At 38.2% G+C, this 19,874-nt stretch overlaps 1 protein-coding gene across 2 annotated transcripts in view; it reads right to left on the bottom strand.

The window, feature by feature from the left end:
* LOC130836584 (cadherin-6) overlaps nt 1–19,874 on the bottom strand; it is a 116,946-nt gene that overhangs the window by 25,360 nt on the left and 71,712 nt on the right. For both annotated transcript variants that reach the window (XM_057708861.1, XM_057708862.1), the window contains one exon: nt 677–971. In XM_057708861.1, the coding sequence (XP_057564844.1) occupies nt 677–971 (295 nt within the window). The remainder of the gene's footprint in view (nt 1–676; nt 972–19,874) is intronic.

Genomic DNA, 19,874 nt, shown 5'->3' on the forward strand with positions numbered 1-19,874 from the left:
GGTTAACAGTGATGTCAGGAGGATATTTTGCTTAATTTAAATTCTATTCACCTTTTCCCAGTCTAAGCAAGTTAAATGCACACATATTAACTTCAAAATTGGTAGTATAATTGTGCACAAAATATTAACTCACCATATTAATGTCACGAAAGTCTCTTAATTTCTACCACTTAGTAAAGAACATATCCCCTAAACATCATCTGCATATTGTTTATGGATTTTTAAAAAAGTTTTCTTTGAGTCTCTTTCTCAAACATAATTACTCTTTAGTCTGGACTGTAAATTCAGGGCTTTTCTTTTCCATTGGGGAGATCCTTACCTGAAGCCTAATACCACTATGGGCTAAGAGAAATAGAGAGGCCTGCTGCCTTTCAGTCCAAGAAATAAAGTGGGCATTTTGAATGGGAAAGGAAGTAGATGAGATGGTCTCTCCCCCCTCTCCCTCTCACCCTGCCACTTTTAATACCCTAATCCCTAGAAGAAATGTTGTTTTCTTAAAAACAGTAAGACGAGTAATATCAGGAGACACTGGTGCACTTACATAAGTGGGTTGTTTGAAACACAATGCTTCTGGAATTTAGCATCTAAGTTCATGCAATTCAGCAAATTTCACTCATAGGAGTCATTATTCAGTTGGTGTACCAGAGGAAAGGGCTGAATCACATGTCTCACTCACCGACGTCAGACATTTCGGGGACAGTGGCCGTGTAACCCTCCTTGGTGAATACTGGCTCATTGTCGTTGATGTCGTGGATCTTGATGATGAATTCGGACTCGGGCTCCACAGGTCGCCCTGTTTTCCTGTTTACGGCCTGAGCTCGAAGGATGTAAACAGGTTTTTCTTCCCTGTCCAGTCTCCTGGTGGCCTGTATATCCCCTGTGTTTTCGTTGATAATGAAGAGATCTCCTGCTCCATCTCCTGAAAGGATATATTTAAGTGATCCATCTCCTCTATCCTGGTCTGAATGTAACTAGTGTAGAAAAAAAAAATTAAAGAAAGTAAAAGTTAAGCATGTGGTCCGAAACTGTTTGTCTTTATAATGCGATGCTATGTTAATTTTCATTCACGTCTAAGCGCTGCAGATTTTTTTTTTGCTTTACTTAAATCCTCAATAGTAAATACCATTCGTTAATGAACATGTTTCCTTATAATCACAGAAATTTCCAGAAGAGGAACAGAGCTGGGATAACATTTAATAATCCTTACTTTGAAGAATGGAAAACTAAGGGCCAGAGCAATAGCAAAATGGCCAAGGACATGTTAGCCTGGCTGGAATGAAACTATTTTCACTATTTTCCTATTTTCACTACAGTGTTCAGATTCTATTAATACACTCTCCTCCTCACTTTTACCTACAGACACACTAGAGAAGCAATGTGCTATTGAGGAAAGGATTTTGTTTTTTGAATCAGAGTACATTCTGCCTCGACACTTTGCTATCTTGGTGAATTTAGGGAAGCTAGTCAATCTTCTTGATTCTAATTTTCTAGGAAGATGAGAAATTTATTTATTTATGAAATTCAACTCAAAGTGTTTGAGAAACATCTTAAGTGCTGCCAGGGACAATGCCTTGAAACCCCCCGACTAGGTAATTTACAAGATCACTTGGAATAAGAATATTTAACACATATTTTAGTTTAATATGGGAAAGGACCTCCTAAAAAGTATAGCCAGCCGAAAACTGAATAGTCTTCCTTATGAAGTAGTGGATTCTCTGCTCCTGAAGATAAGCAAGCAAAGGCTCTGATAAGATTGACAGCCAGTGAAATGGGTCTGGGTAAAGGGTTGTGGGAATGAACGTGATGATACCACTGAAGTGAAGAGGGTGATCCTAACTTGGAAAAGTAACCCATGTTACTTAACCTGAACTTTATCCACTGTGTTGGATATAACTTTACATCCCTGTTGTTTTTTTAGTTCCCCTTTCCCCACCTCAGAAAAAGTTTAGGCAGTTATCTCATAGGTCTTCTGATAATCTAAGTGCTGCCAGGGACAATGCCTTGACACCCCCCTGACTAGGTAATTTATAAAATTTGCCTATTCACAAATTTTTTTCAAAGAGTGCTTTTTATCAAAGAGAGCTTTTTTCAGACCTCAGTGGCAAATATCAGCTACATACAGAAAAGTTAGCTTTAGTGGAAAGGCTGAGAATCTTGAAACCTAGTAGGACCCTGTGGGACCCTCCTGGGTGCAAAAGCCCCTCTGTGTTTCCTGTTTCTTGTTTGTAAGTAAAAGCTTTAGTCTCCTAGGCCTTTCCTGAGTTCTAAAGAGCAGACTCAAGAAGTTACTAATTAGGGAAGTGAGGGTATGCGGACAAAGGAAAAGCAAATAGTTCAGTGAGAAAAGGGAGTCCCAGTTCCTCCTGAAGGGATATATGTAACAATCTGACACATATTTTTGAGTTCTGCTGAAACTAAGCTCCCCACACAAGGTGAAGGATGGTGATTATATGCTACCACAAGCATGTAGACCCCAGACTGTTTACAACCAGAAGGTTGATGATTATGATTCCTGAAACATCACCCTGTTACCTCACCACCAACCAATCAGAAGAAGGTCCATAAGCTGCAAGTCTCACACCAAATGTTGCCTTCAAAATCCCCTTCCTGAAAACCATTGGGGAGTTTGGGTCTCTTGGGCATGAGCTGCCCATTCTTGCTTGGTGCCTGCAATAAATGCTATACTCTCCTTCATTACAACCTGGTGTCAGTCACAACAGGCTTTGCTGTGCAGCAGACGAGCATACCGAAGTTCTTTCTGGTAACAATTTCTACCTTATTTCAACTTTGTCTAAGTGGAGTATGGGCTATGTTACAACAGTAATGGCAACAACAGCAACAGGTAAACCAACTTTGTGTCCTCTTGATTAACACTGTATGGAATATTCAGAATAATGTCTACAGACACATTTGAAAATAGAATCTCAGGGCAAAAAGGGACTTAAAATATATGTAACCAGCCTTTCTAAAAGTATGTCCCATGGAATATCATTTATACAAAATACTGAGGGAGAAGGGTTCTGTGGCTCAATAATTTTGGGAAATACTTTATATTCTGCCTCTTTCTTGGAGTCGCCCACTGCCCATTAACTTAGGAAAGGCTATGAGTATCTACAGTCCAAAACTGTACTTTTCATCATTTAATCTAGCTTTCCTGAACTTTCTTATGTAATGAATCCTTTTTGGGTGTGATCCATATTGATATTCCCCCAAACAGTTTTCCAAGAAATGCATTTTGGGAGACATAAGCTAATTGAATCTATCATCGCAGAGTCAAGAAAACTGACGCTCCACTGTATACAGTGTTTCCCAAATCACACGGCTCGTGTGAGAGTCAGAGTAGAACTTCACTGCAAGAAGAGGCTTATAGATTATTCTGTGCAGCCTCTTCGTTTTGAGAGATAAACTGTGTCCAACACTACACAGCTACCCCTAGTTAATAGCAGAGTTTGAGGAAGAGAATAGGATTCATACAATTAGTAGCCTTGAAAGCAATTTGACAGAAATAATGCAAGATAAATGCGAACAAGGAGGAAATTGCTTACAAGTGAGACAAACGCAATAAGAAATGTAAAACAAGAGCACTCCGTGATTTGTGTAATGTGGTATGCTAAGAAAATGTGGAAACCCTGATTACACAGAAACAGCCACTGGGGAAAGCTTGAACTCACCATCATCAAATTCTAATGACTGAAGAGAGCTCTTAAAAAAGCTATTTCATTAACTCATGAGTAACGAAACCAATGTCACTGCCCATTGGATCTGGCTCTACGGCAGCCATGGTCAGCAGCCTGGCACAGTGCAGGGGGCACCACACCAGGAGTCCCAAGTGTGGGCCTTGTTCATTCTCTCTCTCACTCACCAAGTATAAGATCGTAGGAGACTCAATTAACCTCCAAGCACCAGGATCCTTATCAGAAAATGAGGATGATGGAGTTACAGGACAAGGCTGTCGTGAGGCACTAATTAGAGACTATATACAAATACCATGTTAATTCCTACATAAATATGCGATAAAAGTGTGCATTTTATACATTATAAAGTATCTTTCAAGTTTAAGATATTGTTACTATTATTAGCTCTTAGTTCGTAATAAACAGGTTTTTGCTTCATTTTGACTTTGAGAACTTTTTTGAGGATGTTGAAAACCCAATTTTACAAACACATAGTATCTCTAAGGTAAAATATGTTATCAAAAGCCAGTATTCTTCTACCGGGTGGCAACTGCTATCTTTCCACGTGATTTATTATATTCTGCATTCCATTAGATTATAGACTCCCCTTGGCTGGTTCTTTCATCACTTTCAATATGTAATTGTTGTACACTTAGTAGGTGAATACCACATCTGGTCACAAGATTTATTCAGGTAAAAGTAATCAGAAACTTATTTTTAGCTGTCAGGAGAGACCATTTCGGTGACTTATAGAACAAACACCAAGACGATATAAAGGGCAGCGGAGACACCAGCTAAGAGCAGGAATAGGGATCGTTCTGCAGATGCCAATTCTGATTTATCAATATTTAAAAACTAGTGGGAAAATGCATCTCTTCACTCAGGCACTGTATGATAATAAAACAATTGAACTTCATCCCTCTCCCCGGGCAGTGTCTGCATCTGATGGAGCACACAGAATAGAAACCTCCAGAAGCCTTTGTGTGCTCTTTCCCTACTCTGCTCCCCTTCCATTGAACTCCCCTGGGGCTGGTTCTTTTTTCTCTTCTTGGGGAAAAGAAGAAACATAAGACGTCAGTGCAAGTGAAAGCAGTGGTGACAAGCAGACATTAGGGGTTTATTGAGCTCTTAGATTTTAATTGGATTTTTTCTTTTGTGATGTCATTCATCATGGCCACTGTAAAAGGCAGAAGTTAAACAACAACAAATAAAAGGTTGTAGGCTGCCGGAGGCATGTTTTTACTAATTTCAGTTTAATGTGGCTGTTCCATTAAGTTTAATCATCTGGTTCACTTTCAACGATTCACCATCAAGTAAAAATTATCCACTCCCCTCAGAAGTCACATTTCATCCGGGGCTCGCAGGACTTTATTACTACTGTACCTGGAGCATTTTGTTGCAGAAGGAGCTCTTGGTCTTTGCTTGTTTTTCTGTTGACTTATCATAATTTTTTTAAGTGTAGCACCTTGACAAATAAACACAGGGATTTGGGGTTGTACACATGGCCCCATGGCAGATGTCACCAAAGCAGTACCAGTTTCTTTTTACCTGCTACATGTGCCACCTCCCAACTGGATTTTGACACTAATCCAAAGGTGTAACACTAACTGTACAGATTTCTAGTGGTTTATGGAGCCAGTTAATGCTGCCCTATTCCTCCCATTCCCTAGTGTCACTGAGTCACTTATCTAAGTCAGTAACCAAACTGAATCTTCTAAGCAGATGCATCATTGAGACAAGAAAGCAGAGTCTAAACAGAAGCTTACCCACACGGCACATCTGGAAATACCTACAACAGCCTGAAAGGGACTCGGGGAAGGAATTATGTGATTTTTTTTTGCTGAAATAAAAAGTTGGATTATGGCTAATATGCTCATAGAGTGCAATGTGGCCCTTTAAGAAATGTGATGATTGCTAATCTGAGATGTCGTAAGGCAATCAGAGAACAGCTGTGGTGAAAAGATGTTGTCTGACCGGGACTGAAGTGCAGAAACTGGAGTTACAGCAGAGAGAACACCTTTGTGCTAATAGATTGAATATTATTTTAAATTGGGAAAATACATTTACAATTAAGTTAGGACAAATCGAAGCTTAACTGAATTTGATATGTATATGTATACATGAGTGTGTATATACAGGCATCTCTCTACATAATGCATGTTTACATAATGCTAATAAATGTGCTTAATATTGTAAAAATTGTGCAGAGCTTGTTAAGGAGAGTTTATATCAGGGGACTGACGTACATGGCAGGGATCAGAAGTAGATTCTATTTTAGAGATCATAGGGTTAGGTAAATAAAATATCTTTTAATAAAATTTTATATTACATATTTTAATATGCTGTATTTGGATGTTAATGGTTATGAGTCAACTAATTTATATGATAATTTTTTTACAAGTTAAAATGCTGATGGCTGCATATCATTGGGACAGGTTGTGGGAACTAGACATGCCAATTCTCAGGCCCCATCTACTGCTAGAATTAGAAACTCAGAGGGTGTCACCCAGCAATCTGTGTTTTAAGAAGCCCTCCAGGTAATTCTGATGAGTGCTCAAGTTTGAGAATCACTGCCTTAACTAGTACAATCAGAATGTTAAAAGCATGCATGGTCTCGGGCAAGGGAAAAAAATGGGTATAAATTCATGCTTTGTAGGAGTCGGGTAACCCTGGGGAACTTAGTTAATTTCTCCAAGTCTTATTTCCTCACCTATTGATATATAAGAATAATACTGATATTAAGTTTACAGGCAGGTTGCTCTGAAAATGAATAAAGCAATGTATGCAAAATGCTTAACAGAAGGCCTAGCTCAGAGATATGCATCAATAAATTATATCATAAATGTGAAGGATTCAGAAGATGGAAAGATATGGGTCTGAATTCTGACTTTCTTATTAATCAACTAAATTAATTAAATTATCATAGTTTTCATGCTGTCATCTTTAAGTCAAAACTCAAAATAATTAACTTTGCCAGATATTCCTCCTCTACTTGTCCATGAAATGAGGATATTCCTTAGGCCTATGTCTTAGGTCCTTGTCTTTCCTCGTTTCACATACTCTCTCCAAGTGAGATTATTTATATGTTTTCATGGATTCAACTATTATCTTTGTGTCATTAATGTCCAAATCTCTGTATAACTTCAGGGCAGACATTTTCTTGAGATCCAGAGTCAAGGATACACCTGATTCCCAGGCAAGTCTCTTGGACAACTCACACTCAGTACTTTCCAACTGACCTCCTCACCTTCTCTCCCAAACCATTCTTCCTCTTGTATGTCCCATCTCTGTAAGGACCACCGGAGAGTCACCTTAGAATTGCCCTTCTGCCTCCACATCCACATTCATCAGGCTCCCAACTCCTGCCAATTCCACCTCTCTCCTATATCTTAACTCACCACCTACTTGCCGCCATTCCCACTGGTGCCACCCTGTCCAAGTCACCACCATGTCTCCTTGGTCTATTGCAATGAGGCTCTCTGAACACACACTCAGTCTTGCTTCCTTTCCATCTATTTTCCTTTCTGTAACTAGACCAACTTAAAAAGCACCAGCGCCAACTCTGAAGATACCACTCTCTTCAGATTGAATCCTTCAGTGTTTTCTCTTTACTCTTGGGATAAGGCCCTCATCTCCACTCAGCATGGCCTCCAAAACCCACCACAGTCTCTGCCCCTCTCTTTAGCTTCATCAGCCACCATCCCGTCCTTGACGCCCCTTGTTCTAGTGTATCATACTTACTGCAGTTTCTTGAAGATACGTTAGACTCTTCCATATCTACGCCTCCTCACATGTGGTCCTTTTGAACACCTTCACCTAGTTAATCCAATTTATACAACAGGTCTTTGTAATCTTGATCTGCTCAGGGAAATCTTCCCTAAGCTGCTAGTCTAAGTTATGCGGGTGAGTCAAAAATTATCCGCACTCTGATTATATTAAAACTTCTGTAAATTCTGTATGGACCCCAAGTGGGGAAAGCAGGGAGGGTTGGGGAGGAAAGAACTGGGAGATTGGGATTGTCATATATACATTACTAATAAGAAAAAAATACCAAATTGTACACTCTAAATATATGCAGTTTATTGTATGTTAACTGTATCTCAATAAAAGTTCTTAAAAAAAACAACAACAAAACTTCTGTAAATTCTACATCCAGAGTGCGGATAATTTTTGACTCACCCTTGTATATTCTCCTGCTATACATTCCCAATTTCTTCCCCAGTTAGCCATCAGCACATTCACAATTTTTTCTTTTGAGAATTTCAGACCTGTTTTCATGTTTCAGTCAGCAAACAGCTGGATTGCAAATTTCACGAAAAAAAAAAAAGCACCAAACCTGTCTGGTTCACTTCTGTATTCTCAGCACCTAACATATTGGCACATTACAGAGCTTCACTAATTAATGATTACAAAGAGAGAATGAATGAATGTTATAAGGATAAAATTGGATAAAATATCAATAATCAGTGAAGGCTTCTGGAACATAGAAGGTAATCAATAAATCTTAGTGTTCTCCACCCCATTTCTCACTTGATTTTAGGATAATTCTATGTATCAAGAATATATGTTCCTGGGACTTCCCTGGTGGTGCAGTGGTTAATAATCCGCCTGCCAATGAAGGGAACACAGGTTCGAGCCCTGGTCCAGGAAGATCCCATATGCCATGGAGCAAATAAGCACGTGTGCCACAACTACTGAGCCTGTGCTCTAGAGCCCTCGAGCCACAACTACTAAAACCCTCATGCCATTACTACTGAAGCCTGCATGCATAGAGCTCGTGCTCTGCAACAAGAGAAGCCACCGCAATGAGAAGCCCGCGCACCGCAGTGAAGAGTAGCCCCTGCTAGCGTCAACTAGAGGAAGCTTGCAGGCAGCAACAAAGACCCAATGCAGCCAAAAATAAATAAATAAATAAATTAATTAATTAATTAAAAAAAAAAATGTGTTCCTGAAGTTGCCAGATAATTTAGCAATTACTACCAAACACGAAACACGTTGTCTAACATGAGCAATCTGAGAGAGGAATTCAAGTTACTGCCTCAGATCTAAAAAATTTTCTTTACTAACCAGCTAAGCCTCAATAATAAAGCCAACCTATACTGGATTTGTTGAAAAGAGCAGATGCTATAGGTACCTTAGTACTTTGACCATTATAAGTGCTGAGACAGAAGTCATCTGTAAAGGGTGAAAAGCTTCAAGATTTTACGGAACCATATGTCAAGCATCATCCTATTGCTGAAGCTGATGGAAAATGAATGGAAAATGCTCCATTTCACAGTAACATTATTCTATTAAAATATAATTTAACTGTCAACCAAGGCCATTTTAAAACACTTATTGGCCTGAAGAGCTGCATAAGAAAATGAACAAAAAACACTTAATACCTGCCTTCTATACATTTGCAAGTTAGGCTTGGAAATACTGACTCATATATAAAAGAAAGCAAATAAAAGCAGACATTAGACACTTCAGTACTCCTATGAAGTACTAGTTAGGAACAAGGTAAGGGAAATGCTAGAACACAGAGGGAATTTCTGTGCTGGACAAGGTGGAGTTAGGGGATGTGTTAGCTCTGATGGTTTAGGAAGACTTCTTGGAGAAGGTTGGATCTTGAAGGGGAGAAAGATGGCTTGACAACCAGTGTGAGCACGTGGCATGGTTTCAAGACTCACTGTGGGAGAAAATCAGAGGAGGCCTTGAGTGTGTGCCTGCAGTAATAAAGGCAATAAAGTCAGCTAAAATAGAAGCATCCTTCCCTTGAGGTGCACGGTCACATATTTTCTCACACTGCACTCAGACGATGTGTACTGGAAGATGCAGCTTCCTTATTATTTCTTTTTTTTTTAATAGCTCTAATCCCATTGAGTATTAGGAACTTGATATTAGGTTGAATATTCAGTCAATAATTTAGTGCAGTCCAATAGTCTGCCTGATTCAATAATGCAGTCTCTTTAGATAACTCTTTTAAATAAATCACAGTCTTTCCAGTTTCTGCTTTCTCCCTTTGCCCCTGATTCAGTCCAAGATGACATCTGGGTGTATGAAGAGGAGAGACCCACATGGCCCAAATCAGAGGGAAATTTGGGGCTTTTGGAGCCAAGGGCAGTCTTGCACTGCCTCTGGTCCACTGGTCTCTAGATAACAGCTCTCATCCATTACTTTCCTCAGGGGCATCTATGGTTTTGGCAAGTGGAATCACGGATCTCAGCTCTTCAGGGTCTGAGGTAATTAGCCCCATCCTGTCTGCCTCATTGGTATCACAAACGATCTGATGTCTGACTATCACTCTTTCATTGCCCTTGGCAAACGTGGACTTAACTACAGGGTTGCTTTGTCCCTGGTAGGTACCATCAATGAGATCATCCACCCTTTTCTCGCCCTGGAGAAGCCCAGGAGCTAAAAGGAGCTTCTCCGCCACCACATGATTGCCTCAAAGGGAAAATGGGCAAAAACCCACTCTGTTTTCACCTTTATCCACAAACCTGCCGCTGCTTCCCACTGTCCCCTTTTCTGAACTTTAGATACACTGTCTCGGGGAAGTAGAAATGACTTTAGATACACATAGGGCTGTGTGTTTGTGTCTCTAATAGCCAGGGATGTGAAATCCCTCCCTCGGTTTCAGGAATACACCACCACTTAAGTTTTGGTGGGAGGAAGTGTCAATTCCCACTATGAAAACTAAGACGATAATTGGGGAGGCAGAATGACCTGTAGCCCAGAGCCAGACACCAATAATTCCTGGTAACTACATTTATAAATGGAATTCACAAGCTTTATTCAAATTGGCCAGACTCATCCCTTGCTGTGTTTAATGGGCTCTAAAAGAATCTGGACAATCTCTTTTCCTTTGACAAAACCTAGAATCAGGCTGTCTCCATAGCCCATGTTCTTCTATTATACCATGTTGCCTCTTATCATGAATAGAAAAAAAAAAACTATTATATATAATAAAAATAATTTGATTGATTTTTTATAAGAGTAGAAGTATTTTATCTTTAAAGCTTTCTCTTATAAGATTAATCATTTGGCAATTGGTCTGTCTGGGGTTTGGGAAAATAATAACAGCAGACATTTGTGAAGCCCATACTATGGGCCAGGAAATGTGCTGCAACGTGTTACACAGATTATATAATTTGTTACTTATTATGACCTTCTTCCTACCATCTCAACTGATGAGGAAACTGAGGCAAGGTAAGAGTTTAGTGACTTCTCAGCATCATACAACCCACAGGAGAAGGATTTGAGTCCAGGCTGTCTGACACCACAGTCTAGTCTGTTAACTACAATGTAAATATTTTCTCTGGATATTTACATTGAGTTCTACCATATTCATTAAAGGTTTATTATGTACCAAACAGTATTTTAAGTGCTGAGTTACAAAGATCTATGTAATTCAGGATTTTCTGACCTCTGCACTAGTAACATTTTAGGCTGGGTAACTATTCTGTACATTATAAGAGGTTTAGCAGCATCCCTGGCCCCTACCCACTAGATACCTGTAGCACCTTTCAAGTTGTGACCACCAAGAATGACTCCAGACATTGCCAAAGGCCCCCCAAGGGACAAAACTGCCTCCTTTGAGAACCATTAATCAAATCCTATATCTATCATCTTTCTATATCTACCTACCTATCTATCTATCATCTATCTATCTATATCTATCCTTCCATCTTTTTTTCTCATTGTGTAAGTTGTAACTTTAAAAATATGTTCATATAATACCAAAAGTGTTCTGCATTGGCAGAGATTCCACGTGACCCGACTCAATTCAATCTTTTATCTTTTGTTAGATTTAATAACCACTGAAACAGATCTTGTGTTATATGAAGAAGAATTTCTGACAAAAGTGCTAAAAGCAAAAGAATTTTAAATCTAAACTCAGGAGAAATGTATTAAATCCCTTGACATTTATCTTTTACACTCAATACCTTGAATTTAACGTCAAAAGCACCAGAGTAACTTTAAATGAACAAAACTGTAGTGCTATAATAGTTGTGGTAAGCAGAATTGAGGCTCTCCCAAAGATGTTCATGTCCTAATTCCCAGGACCAATGACTATGTTACCTTACATGGCAAAAAAAACTTAATCATACAGATTAAGATAAAGGTTTTGAAGTAGAGAGATTAGCCTGGATAATCTACGTGAACCCAATGTAATCACCAGGGTCCTTATGAGGGAAAGAAGTAGGGGAGAGCTGGAGTCAGAGAAGAAATTGTGACGATGGAGCAGAGGTCAGAGAGAGAGAGACTGAGATAGAGAGAGACTTGAAGATACTATGCTGTTGTCTTTGAAGGCAGTGGAAGGGATCACAAACCAAGGAATGTAGGCAGGCCCTAGAAGCTCAAAAAGGCAAGGAAATGGATCCTCCCCTACAGCCTCCAGAAAGATACCTCGCAGGCACCTTGATTTTAGCCTAGCGAAACCCATTTCAGAGTTTTGACCTCTAAAGCTATAAGATAGTAAACTTGTACTATTTTAAGCCACTAAGTTTGTGGTAATTAGTGGAAATAGGAATAGGAAACTAAGGTAGCTTTTTTGGGGGGGGGGGGGTGGTCTTAGTTTCCCGACTAGGGATTGAACCCGGAGCCATGGCAGTGAAAGCACTGAGTCCTAACCACTGGACCACCAGGGGAGTCCCATTAAGGCAGTGCATTATCTTTGGAATTCAAGGTGAGCTGGAACTGCATGTCATCACTCAAGAATTTCAGTAGGGCTTCCTAGGTGGCGCAGTGATTAAGAATCCGCCTGACAATGCCGAGGTCACGGGTTTGATCCCAGCTCCAGGAAGATCCCACATGCCACGGAGCAACTAAGCCCGTGTGCCAAAAAAATAAAATAAAATAAAAATAAAATAAAAGTTGAAGAATTTCAGTAAAGAAGGAAGAAAATTAGCTCTTGGTGAACACTGACTTTGTGTTAGGTACTGCAGGAATGCTTCATTTGTTAATCAGTTAATACTCATAATGACTCCGGGAAATAAGCTCTTTTCTCCATTTTTTTCAAACTGAGGTCAGGGAGGTTAAGTAACTTATCCAAAGTTAAGAGCAGAGCCAGGGAGGTTACCAAGATCTGCCTGACTCCAAAGTCTCTTCATTCACGTCACAGCATACTACCAAACAGCACTCCGTACCATGATTATAAATGCTTCCGGATTCATTCTATTTATTATATTAGTCCCCAGGCTAAGTTATTTGTAAATTCTATTGGCACAAATGATACAATCTGTAATAGGTGTTACTGTTCATTTGGGATTTATCAATTAAACAAATGCATTTTGGTTTATTCACTGCATGACGTTATTTACCCAAAAAAGGCACTGTTTACTGCCTTTTGCTTGGCTCTGGAAGTCCAAGGTCTTTGGCAGATGGAGACATTAGTCTGAGCTCCTGCTTAGTCTAACATTTTCATTTTCAAAAAGCCAGTGGTAAATCAAGCTGAGAGCCAGATACCCAGTCAAAAATTGATTTAGTAAGGCATTGTAACTCACCAATTACAATGCTACTTTTGGCCTTACCGTGTAATCTCTTCTTCAATTGTCAAATCTAAGGATACACACACACACACACACACACACACTCTCTCCCCCTGCCCCCTCTCTCTTTCTCTCCCTGACATATACACTTTGGAAGAAAATATTAATAGATAAATGCAGACATCTGAGACCTAATGACTCAAGCAGCAGAAATTAAAAAAAAATTATGTTGCTCACTAGTTAATGGACTTTTCCCCAAATATGTTTTTCTTCACAGGTAAAAAACATATTGGATATGATATTCTTATGTTGATTCTTACTTAGGATCTAAAAAGTTAAAGTCATATCTTTATTTTTATTTTTAAAATTTATTTATTTACTTATTGGCTGCATAGGGTCTTCGTTGCTGGGCACTGGCTTTCTCTAGTAGTGTCAAGTGGGGGCTACTCTTTGTTGCAGTGTGTGGGCTTCTCATTTCGGTGGCTTCTCTTATTGTTGAGCATGGGCTCTAGGCGTGTGGGCTGCAGCAACTGTGGCACACGGGCTCAGTAGTTGTGGCTCGCGGGCTATAGAGAATAGCCTCAGTAGTTGTGGTGCACGGGCTTAGTTGCTCCCCGGCATGTGGGATATTCCCAGACCAGGGATCAAACCCGTGTCCCCTGCATAGGCAGGTGGATTCTTAACCACTGCACTACCAGGGCAGTCCTGCCATATCTTTATAAAACAAGTAGTTTACTTTAGGGAGAGACTATTTCTTATTCAAATTCACAACTCTCAAGTATCCTGCACATGTCCAATAAACTGACTTCTGTAACCCACTCATACAGTCAAGGAATTAATGGTGAGCAATTCTAGGAGAAAAGATTGAGTTCATTAATTAGTTTTACTTGCATAGGAACAGCTTATAAATTCTTAAATAATTTGAACAGCTTTGTTTTTGTTTTTGTTTTTTGTTTTAAGGGGATAACTGGGAAACCATCAGAGAGGAGACACGTGCTCTGTCTGGATGGCCACGCTAAGGAAAGTATTCTCATGGTGACGTGAGCTCCCTAAACGCGAGGGCTCCTAAGCCCTTATGCTACTGTTGCATTTGCCCCCATGCCTGAAATACTCTCTACCACTTGAACATGGTAATAATGTGGTATAATGGAGGAGTATCAAACTAAACCACATCGAAAAAGCTGCACTCCAGCTTCAGCTTTGGCACTCTGCTGGCAATGGCATTGTGGTCTGTTAACCCCTCTGGGACTCTGTTTCCTCACACCCAAAATGATTGAATCCTGCTCAACCCGAAAGAGTGCTTAGGTGGGTCATGAGGAATGCCTGTACATGCGAAAGCACTTCATAAACTGTAGTACTTGATAAAATGTGGGAAAATATCATCGGTCCTGTCTCATTACAAACTTTCCGCAATAAAACTCTGCTAAAAAACAATCTGAGACGCCTCTTCGCCTGCCACGTTCCCTTGTGTTGTGTTTTCCGTTCTGTCCCTCCCCATTTGGTGCCCTCCCCTACTCTGAAGTTACTTGATAGTTTGAATTGCAGTAAAAATTCTGACTACCTCATTATCATTTTAAAACTCAAGTAAGTGATGTCTAGACTGTTGAAAAGGCGATAAAACTGAATAAAGTACTGCCACTCAAGTCTGCCCAAGTCGCCCAATTTTCTTGATTTGAGTTTTAAAACTATATTTCCCTTTAAGAGACAGATAGATTGGCAAATCACCAAGATCATAGCTTTCACACAAGGTGAATGTTTCCCTACTTTTGTTCTTTTCACAGAATACACACAGTTGGAAGGGTAGATAGAACACTCAAGGTACAAATGGATAATAAATTAATTTCTTATAATACACTCTGCTTTATTGATTTCTTTTTTTAAAAATTTTAAACACAATTTGGCAATAATCTCAAACTTAGAGAAGATGCAAAGACAAAAATTGCTTTACTTAATTTCTAAAGGGAAAGTTTGCTTCCTGGAGGGTATTTATCTTCATTGGAAAAACAAAAAAGAAACCCTAGGATGTAGATTAAGTAAACAAGCCAGGTTCTTATGCTTCATGATTTATGAAAAAAAAAAAAAAAAAGAATAAAGCATGCTAAAGTTTTGCATAACTGTTTTAAAGCAGAACTTTCTTTGCATCTCCTCTTTCATGTTTCACTTCTGAATTGTGCTCATAAATAGTAGAAAGAGTTAAGATGAGATTATTTTCTAGAAATGATTGTTTTTCCTGTGAAAATATCAAAATATGTTGATTAGAAGAATATGTAGTTGGTACAAAAAGAATCGTTATACAGAATTTTTCTCTGTGTTATCCCATATTTCTGTATAGTTGATTTTTTTTGTGAATCACTACAATCAACATTCTCAGGTCTTAAATGATTCCTCTTTTACTGAGCACTTGAATTATCTGCATAGTGTAGCTTAAGAATTTTAAGAAAAAATTTGTTTTCTATTAGTGAACTTCGCCTTTTTCCTATTTTGTTTCAAACTTTCTTCTACTGAGATCTTAAATAATGTCTGATTTTTCATTTGTAAAAGTCTTAAAGGAACCAACCTTTATGATATGATACTATTTGCTATATATTTTCATTTTTATCTTGCCTGTTAGTTTATGCACATACAACTGTGTTATCTTTAATTTCTCTGGTTTGCACTAAGGAAGCTCGAGGTTTCTCCTATTATATCATAAAATACCTGTGTCATTTTGATGTGAAATTTCCAGAGGTAGTTTCTATGTAAAGATTTCATAATGAATTTGGTTTATGTGTTTACTATCTAATATATCCTCGAACTTTAAAGACTTTAGATTTTCAGTTGTCAACAACACAAAACACTATCTATGATATCCATATCAAATTATCCAGATCAATAAATTGGGAGGCAGTTTTTAGACAACATGGCAGTTTTTTAAATCTTTTGTGGTCACTGCAGCTTAACTGAAGTAATATTTGACTGTTTCCAATGTGCAAAATCTGTGCGAGGTATCTTGAAGGATAAAAATATGAGTGAGATGTGTAGTCTAGGGTCTTGCAGAGTTTATAAAGATATAAGTATTCAAAAGTTTAAATTCAATATCTAAAGTACTAATTTGAAAGACTAGCGCTAGGATCCAGTATAAAACAGTACTCAATATATTAAAGGTCAAAGTTTAAACTTAAACAAAGAATTAATTATTTTGCTCTTAAAAATGTAGTAAAACAATTACATCAAAAGTAATTTTCCCACAATAATAAACTTGGCTCAATAATATAAAGATCTCATGATATTAAATCCAACTTAACAACTTTCCTATGATAATTACAATTTAAAACATTATTATACCCTAAGTGCAGTAGTCATTTTTGATTGTTAGATGCACTGAAGTTGATTGTAAAAATAACCAGACCTAACCAGAATCTTAACATTTCACAGTGGTTTAAATACTCAATAATTTAAATTCCAAATTGTGGTGTTAAGGAATGATGTTTTAACATGAAATGATAAATAGCTTTAATAGGAGAATCTACACAAATTACCAGGATCATCAAATTATATAAAGTGAAGCACTCACTTTATTTTTAATTGGGTTGGGGTCATAAAGAAAACTGTGTACTGTTGTTTATACTTGGCCCTCTGAACTGCTATTGATGAGTTGTGTTTGCAGCTGCCTTCGCTGCTTTGGCACCATCTTCTGGCCCATCAAACTTGACTTCATAGACGGAGACTGGACATTAGTGGAATCATCACCTGGGCACTTTTGGTTCATCCTTCTCTGCACCTTTCCTGTTCTCTGAAGATGCACTTGGTAGTAGGATGCCTTCCCTCCTTATACTGGTCTTCCTTTAGTGCCTTACTAGTGAGTACAATATGCTCGCCCCATTCTAAGCTCTTTCTATGTATTAACTTAATTAATCTTCACCTCAACAACTTTATTATTCCCCTCATTTAACAGCTGAAGACATGGAGGGCAGAGAGAGGTTAAATAACTTGCTCGATATTACCTAGGTAGTCACAGTGTAGCTGAGGCTCAAACATAGGCAGGCTGCCCGTGCTATTAACTTTACAGTCTCTGGTGAATAATTGTTGAATGAATGAAAAGCATTTTCTCTCCAAATGTATTTGAAAATGCCACAGCCGAGATAACTTCTTCAACTGCCTTCTTAACTCCAATCTCCGTTCCCTCTAGTCAGCATTAAATCCCACATCCAGACTGATATTTAAGGCTTTTTGTTATGCTTTCATTACTGCCCTCAGGTCTTCTGAAACACACCAATTCATCTAAAATATTTATCCATATATTTCACACATGTATACATTTTAATCTTTTAAAATGCCTCCCTTTTCTTGGGCATATGTATTCTCTATGAATAGAAAACTGGAAGAAACTATACATATTTTTCCTGTGAAACATTCTGGCATGCTGCTTTTCTTCTTATTCCAGGTCACATAATTTCAGATTTGACCTTTGAGAATAGCTGTTGTTACTTTCACTTATTCATCAATAATGGCAATAAGAAAAAAATCTCTAATTCTCTTATGGAGAAGTCTTTACTTTCAACATCTTCAATTCTAGACGGAAAGATAGGTTTGCAAAGAATATTGATATATTTAGCATGCTCATGAGGATATGATATATATGATGACAATGTAATCTACATTGTCATTTTAATAACCGACAACATAAAAAGTTGTAGGAAGACGGAGCTTGCTACCAGTGGCCTACATCTCTACAAAGAGTTGACTCCTTGAGTTTCCAATGATACATTAACATCTAAACATAATCTCTAAATTTGATGAAGGTTGTTGAAGGCAGGACTCCTTACAAAAACACGTTTATTCCTGGTAGAAAAGGGTAGCTTTTAATTTTGACTAGAGAGGTAGGGCCCTCTAAAAGTTAAATTTATAATTCTGCTTACAATATATTCTTAGTTTCTTATATTTAAAATAATGCACTAACTCTGTCATTCATATCAATGGAAATGAAAAAAAAATCAGTGGTTTAAGACCACTGTTGACCGTTGACAACCAATAAGTCAGGGATTTTTATCTGATTTTTGAAATGAGTCAGTCAAAATGATAATTAGGCATTTTGATTTTAAAAGACATGTAAACTGGGATGCTGGCATTCTGTATATCTATTTTCCTATTCTGCTAGGGTGCACCCATAACATGGCAAAAAATGAAGAACTCTTGTGCAAATCAAATATTTACATGGTTTCATAAAAGTACAAACAAGTTAAGGTGATGACTAAAGAAATACTTCACAATGTCTATAGGCTAGATTCTGGGGGATTTGGTATAATGAGCATGCAGAGTCTCTATAACCTTCTGACAACCTCTAGTTCTGTGTGGCTTGTGGAGCATGGAGGAAAAATAGCTTAGTGGGAACAAAAAGGATTTGAACCTTTAACTCCCTTTTATTCAACTTGATCCCTCCATTTTCTTCAACAAATTGAATTATAAGCAGAAGGATATAGGATTCCACAGGCATAATAACATGGAAGTTGGAGGATTTGGGATTGGGTCCTTGTTTGGCTTTCTATACTTCACTCTACTTGTGTGACCCAGGCAGCCAAATAGTGCCTTTGGGTTTACGACCAAGGTCAGACATTCTAACTGTTCTGCTCTCCATATGAGTGACTGTAGAGAGGGCAGGTCGAGACCCAGAAAGAGAATTGCTGTCACACAGGACATCTTCTTAAGCATAAGATAGCAAATTGAAGCCTTTGTCATAAAAGTGAAGTCAGTTGAGTTGGGAAGTTACTTCTTGAAATATTTTTTAAAAGTACATTCAAGGAGCAAGTGAAGGCATGTTCTCTTAAATACACTAACTAGTTGAAATATGAAAATGTTAAATGCCTGAGCATTAAATTTAAATGATAAAGAAGAAAGATGTGCCCAAGGCCATTGACCTGACACAAGGAGAAAAGATTATTGCAGGTGACTGAACCAGAACAGAAGTTTAGAGAAGGTTATCAAGGGAAATAAAAAGAAAAGTCATTTTTTCATCATGATGACCAGAAACACCACTAATTGCATATTCTAATTTAAAAAAGCTCACCTATAGCTATTTTGGATGACACTGATGTGTTCTGCAAATTAAAATCAAGAAAAATGAAAAAGAATGTGTGTCATAATAATGTAAACACATCTGTATAATGCTTTAAAAGTAGTCTTTAAAAATGTTTCTTTTTCTCTCTTCTCTTGGGTTTCACACAGCAGGTCCTCAGTCGGTATTTGCGGTATGGAGTCGAATGCAATCATTGAATGCCAAAGCATGTTCTAGGACTGTTTCTTCATTTGTGCCTCAAAATGGCTCTGTGAAGTAGTGGATGTACAGGGCAGGAGATATAACTGAGTACTTGTGAGGTCAGACAGAGGCTGACTGCCAAGTTCTAGCTGTCTGAGATCTTGGGCTAAAGTACTGGCCCAATATGAGCCTTAGTTTACACTTCTGTAAAACAGGGATATAAATATTATCTAGGCATTAGGGTTGAACCTCACTGGTGAGGCTCCAATGAGACAGTACACCTGAAGAATTTAGCAGAGTGTCTAGAACAAAGCAATACTCAGTAAGTATCAGCTATGATGATGCTTTAATCTGATGCTGCTGTTTAAGCAACAGTGGTTAAAACAGTCTCTGAATCTCCCTCCAAATTAGTACCAGGTCTCTACTCCTAAGCTTATGCTCTTTTCAAAACAAAAACAAAAACAAAGGAATATAAGAAAGCAATCTTTTAATGAC

The sequence above is a fragment of the Hippopotamus amphibius genome, chromosome 15, assembly GCF_030028045.1.
Source record: "Hippopotamus amphibius kiboko isolate mHipAmp2 chromosome 15, mHipAmp2.hap2, whole genome shotgun sequence".
NCBI classification, from domain to species: domain Eukaryota; kingdom Metazoa; phylum Chordata; class Mammalia; order Artiodactyla; family Hippopotamidae; genus Hippopotamus; species Hippopotamus amphibius.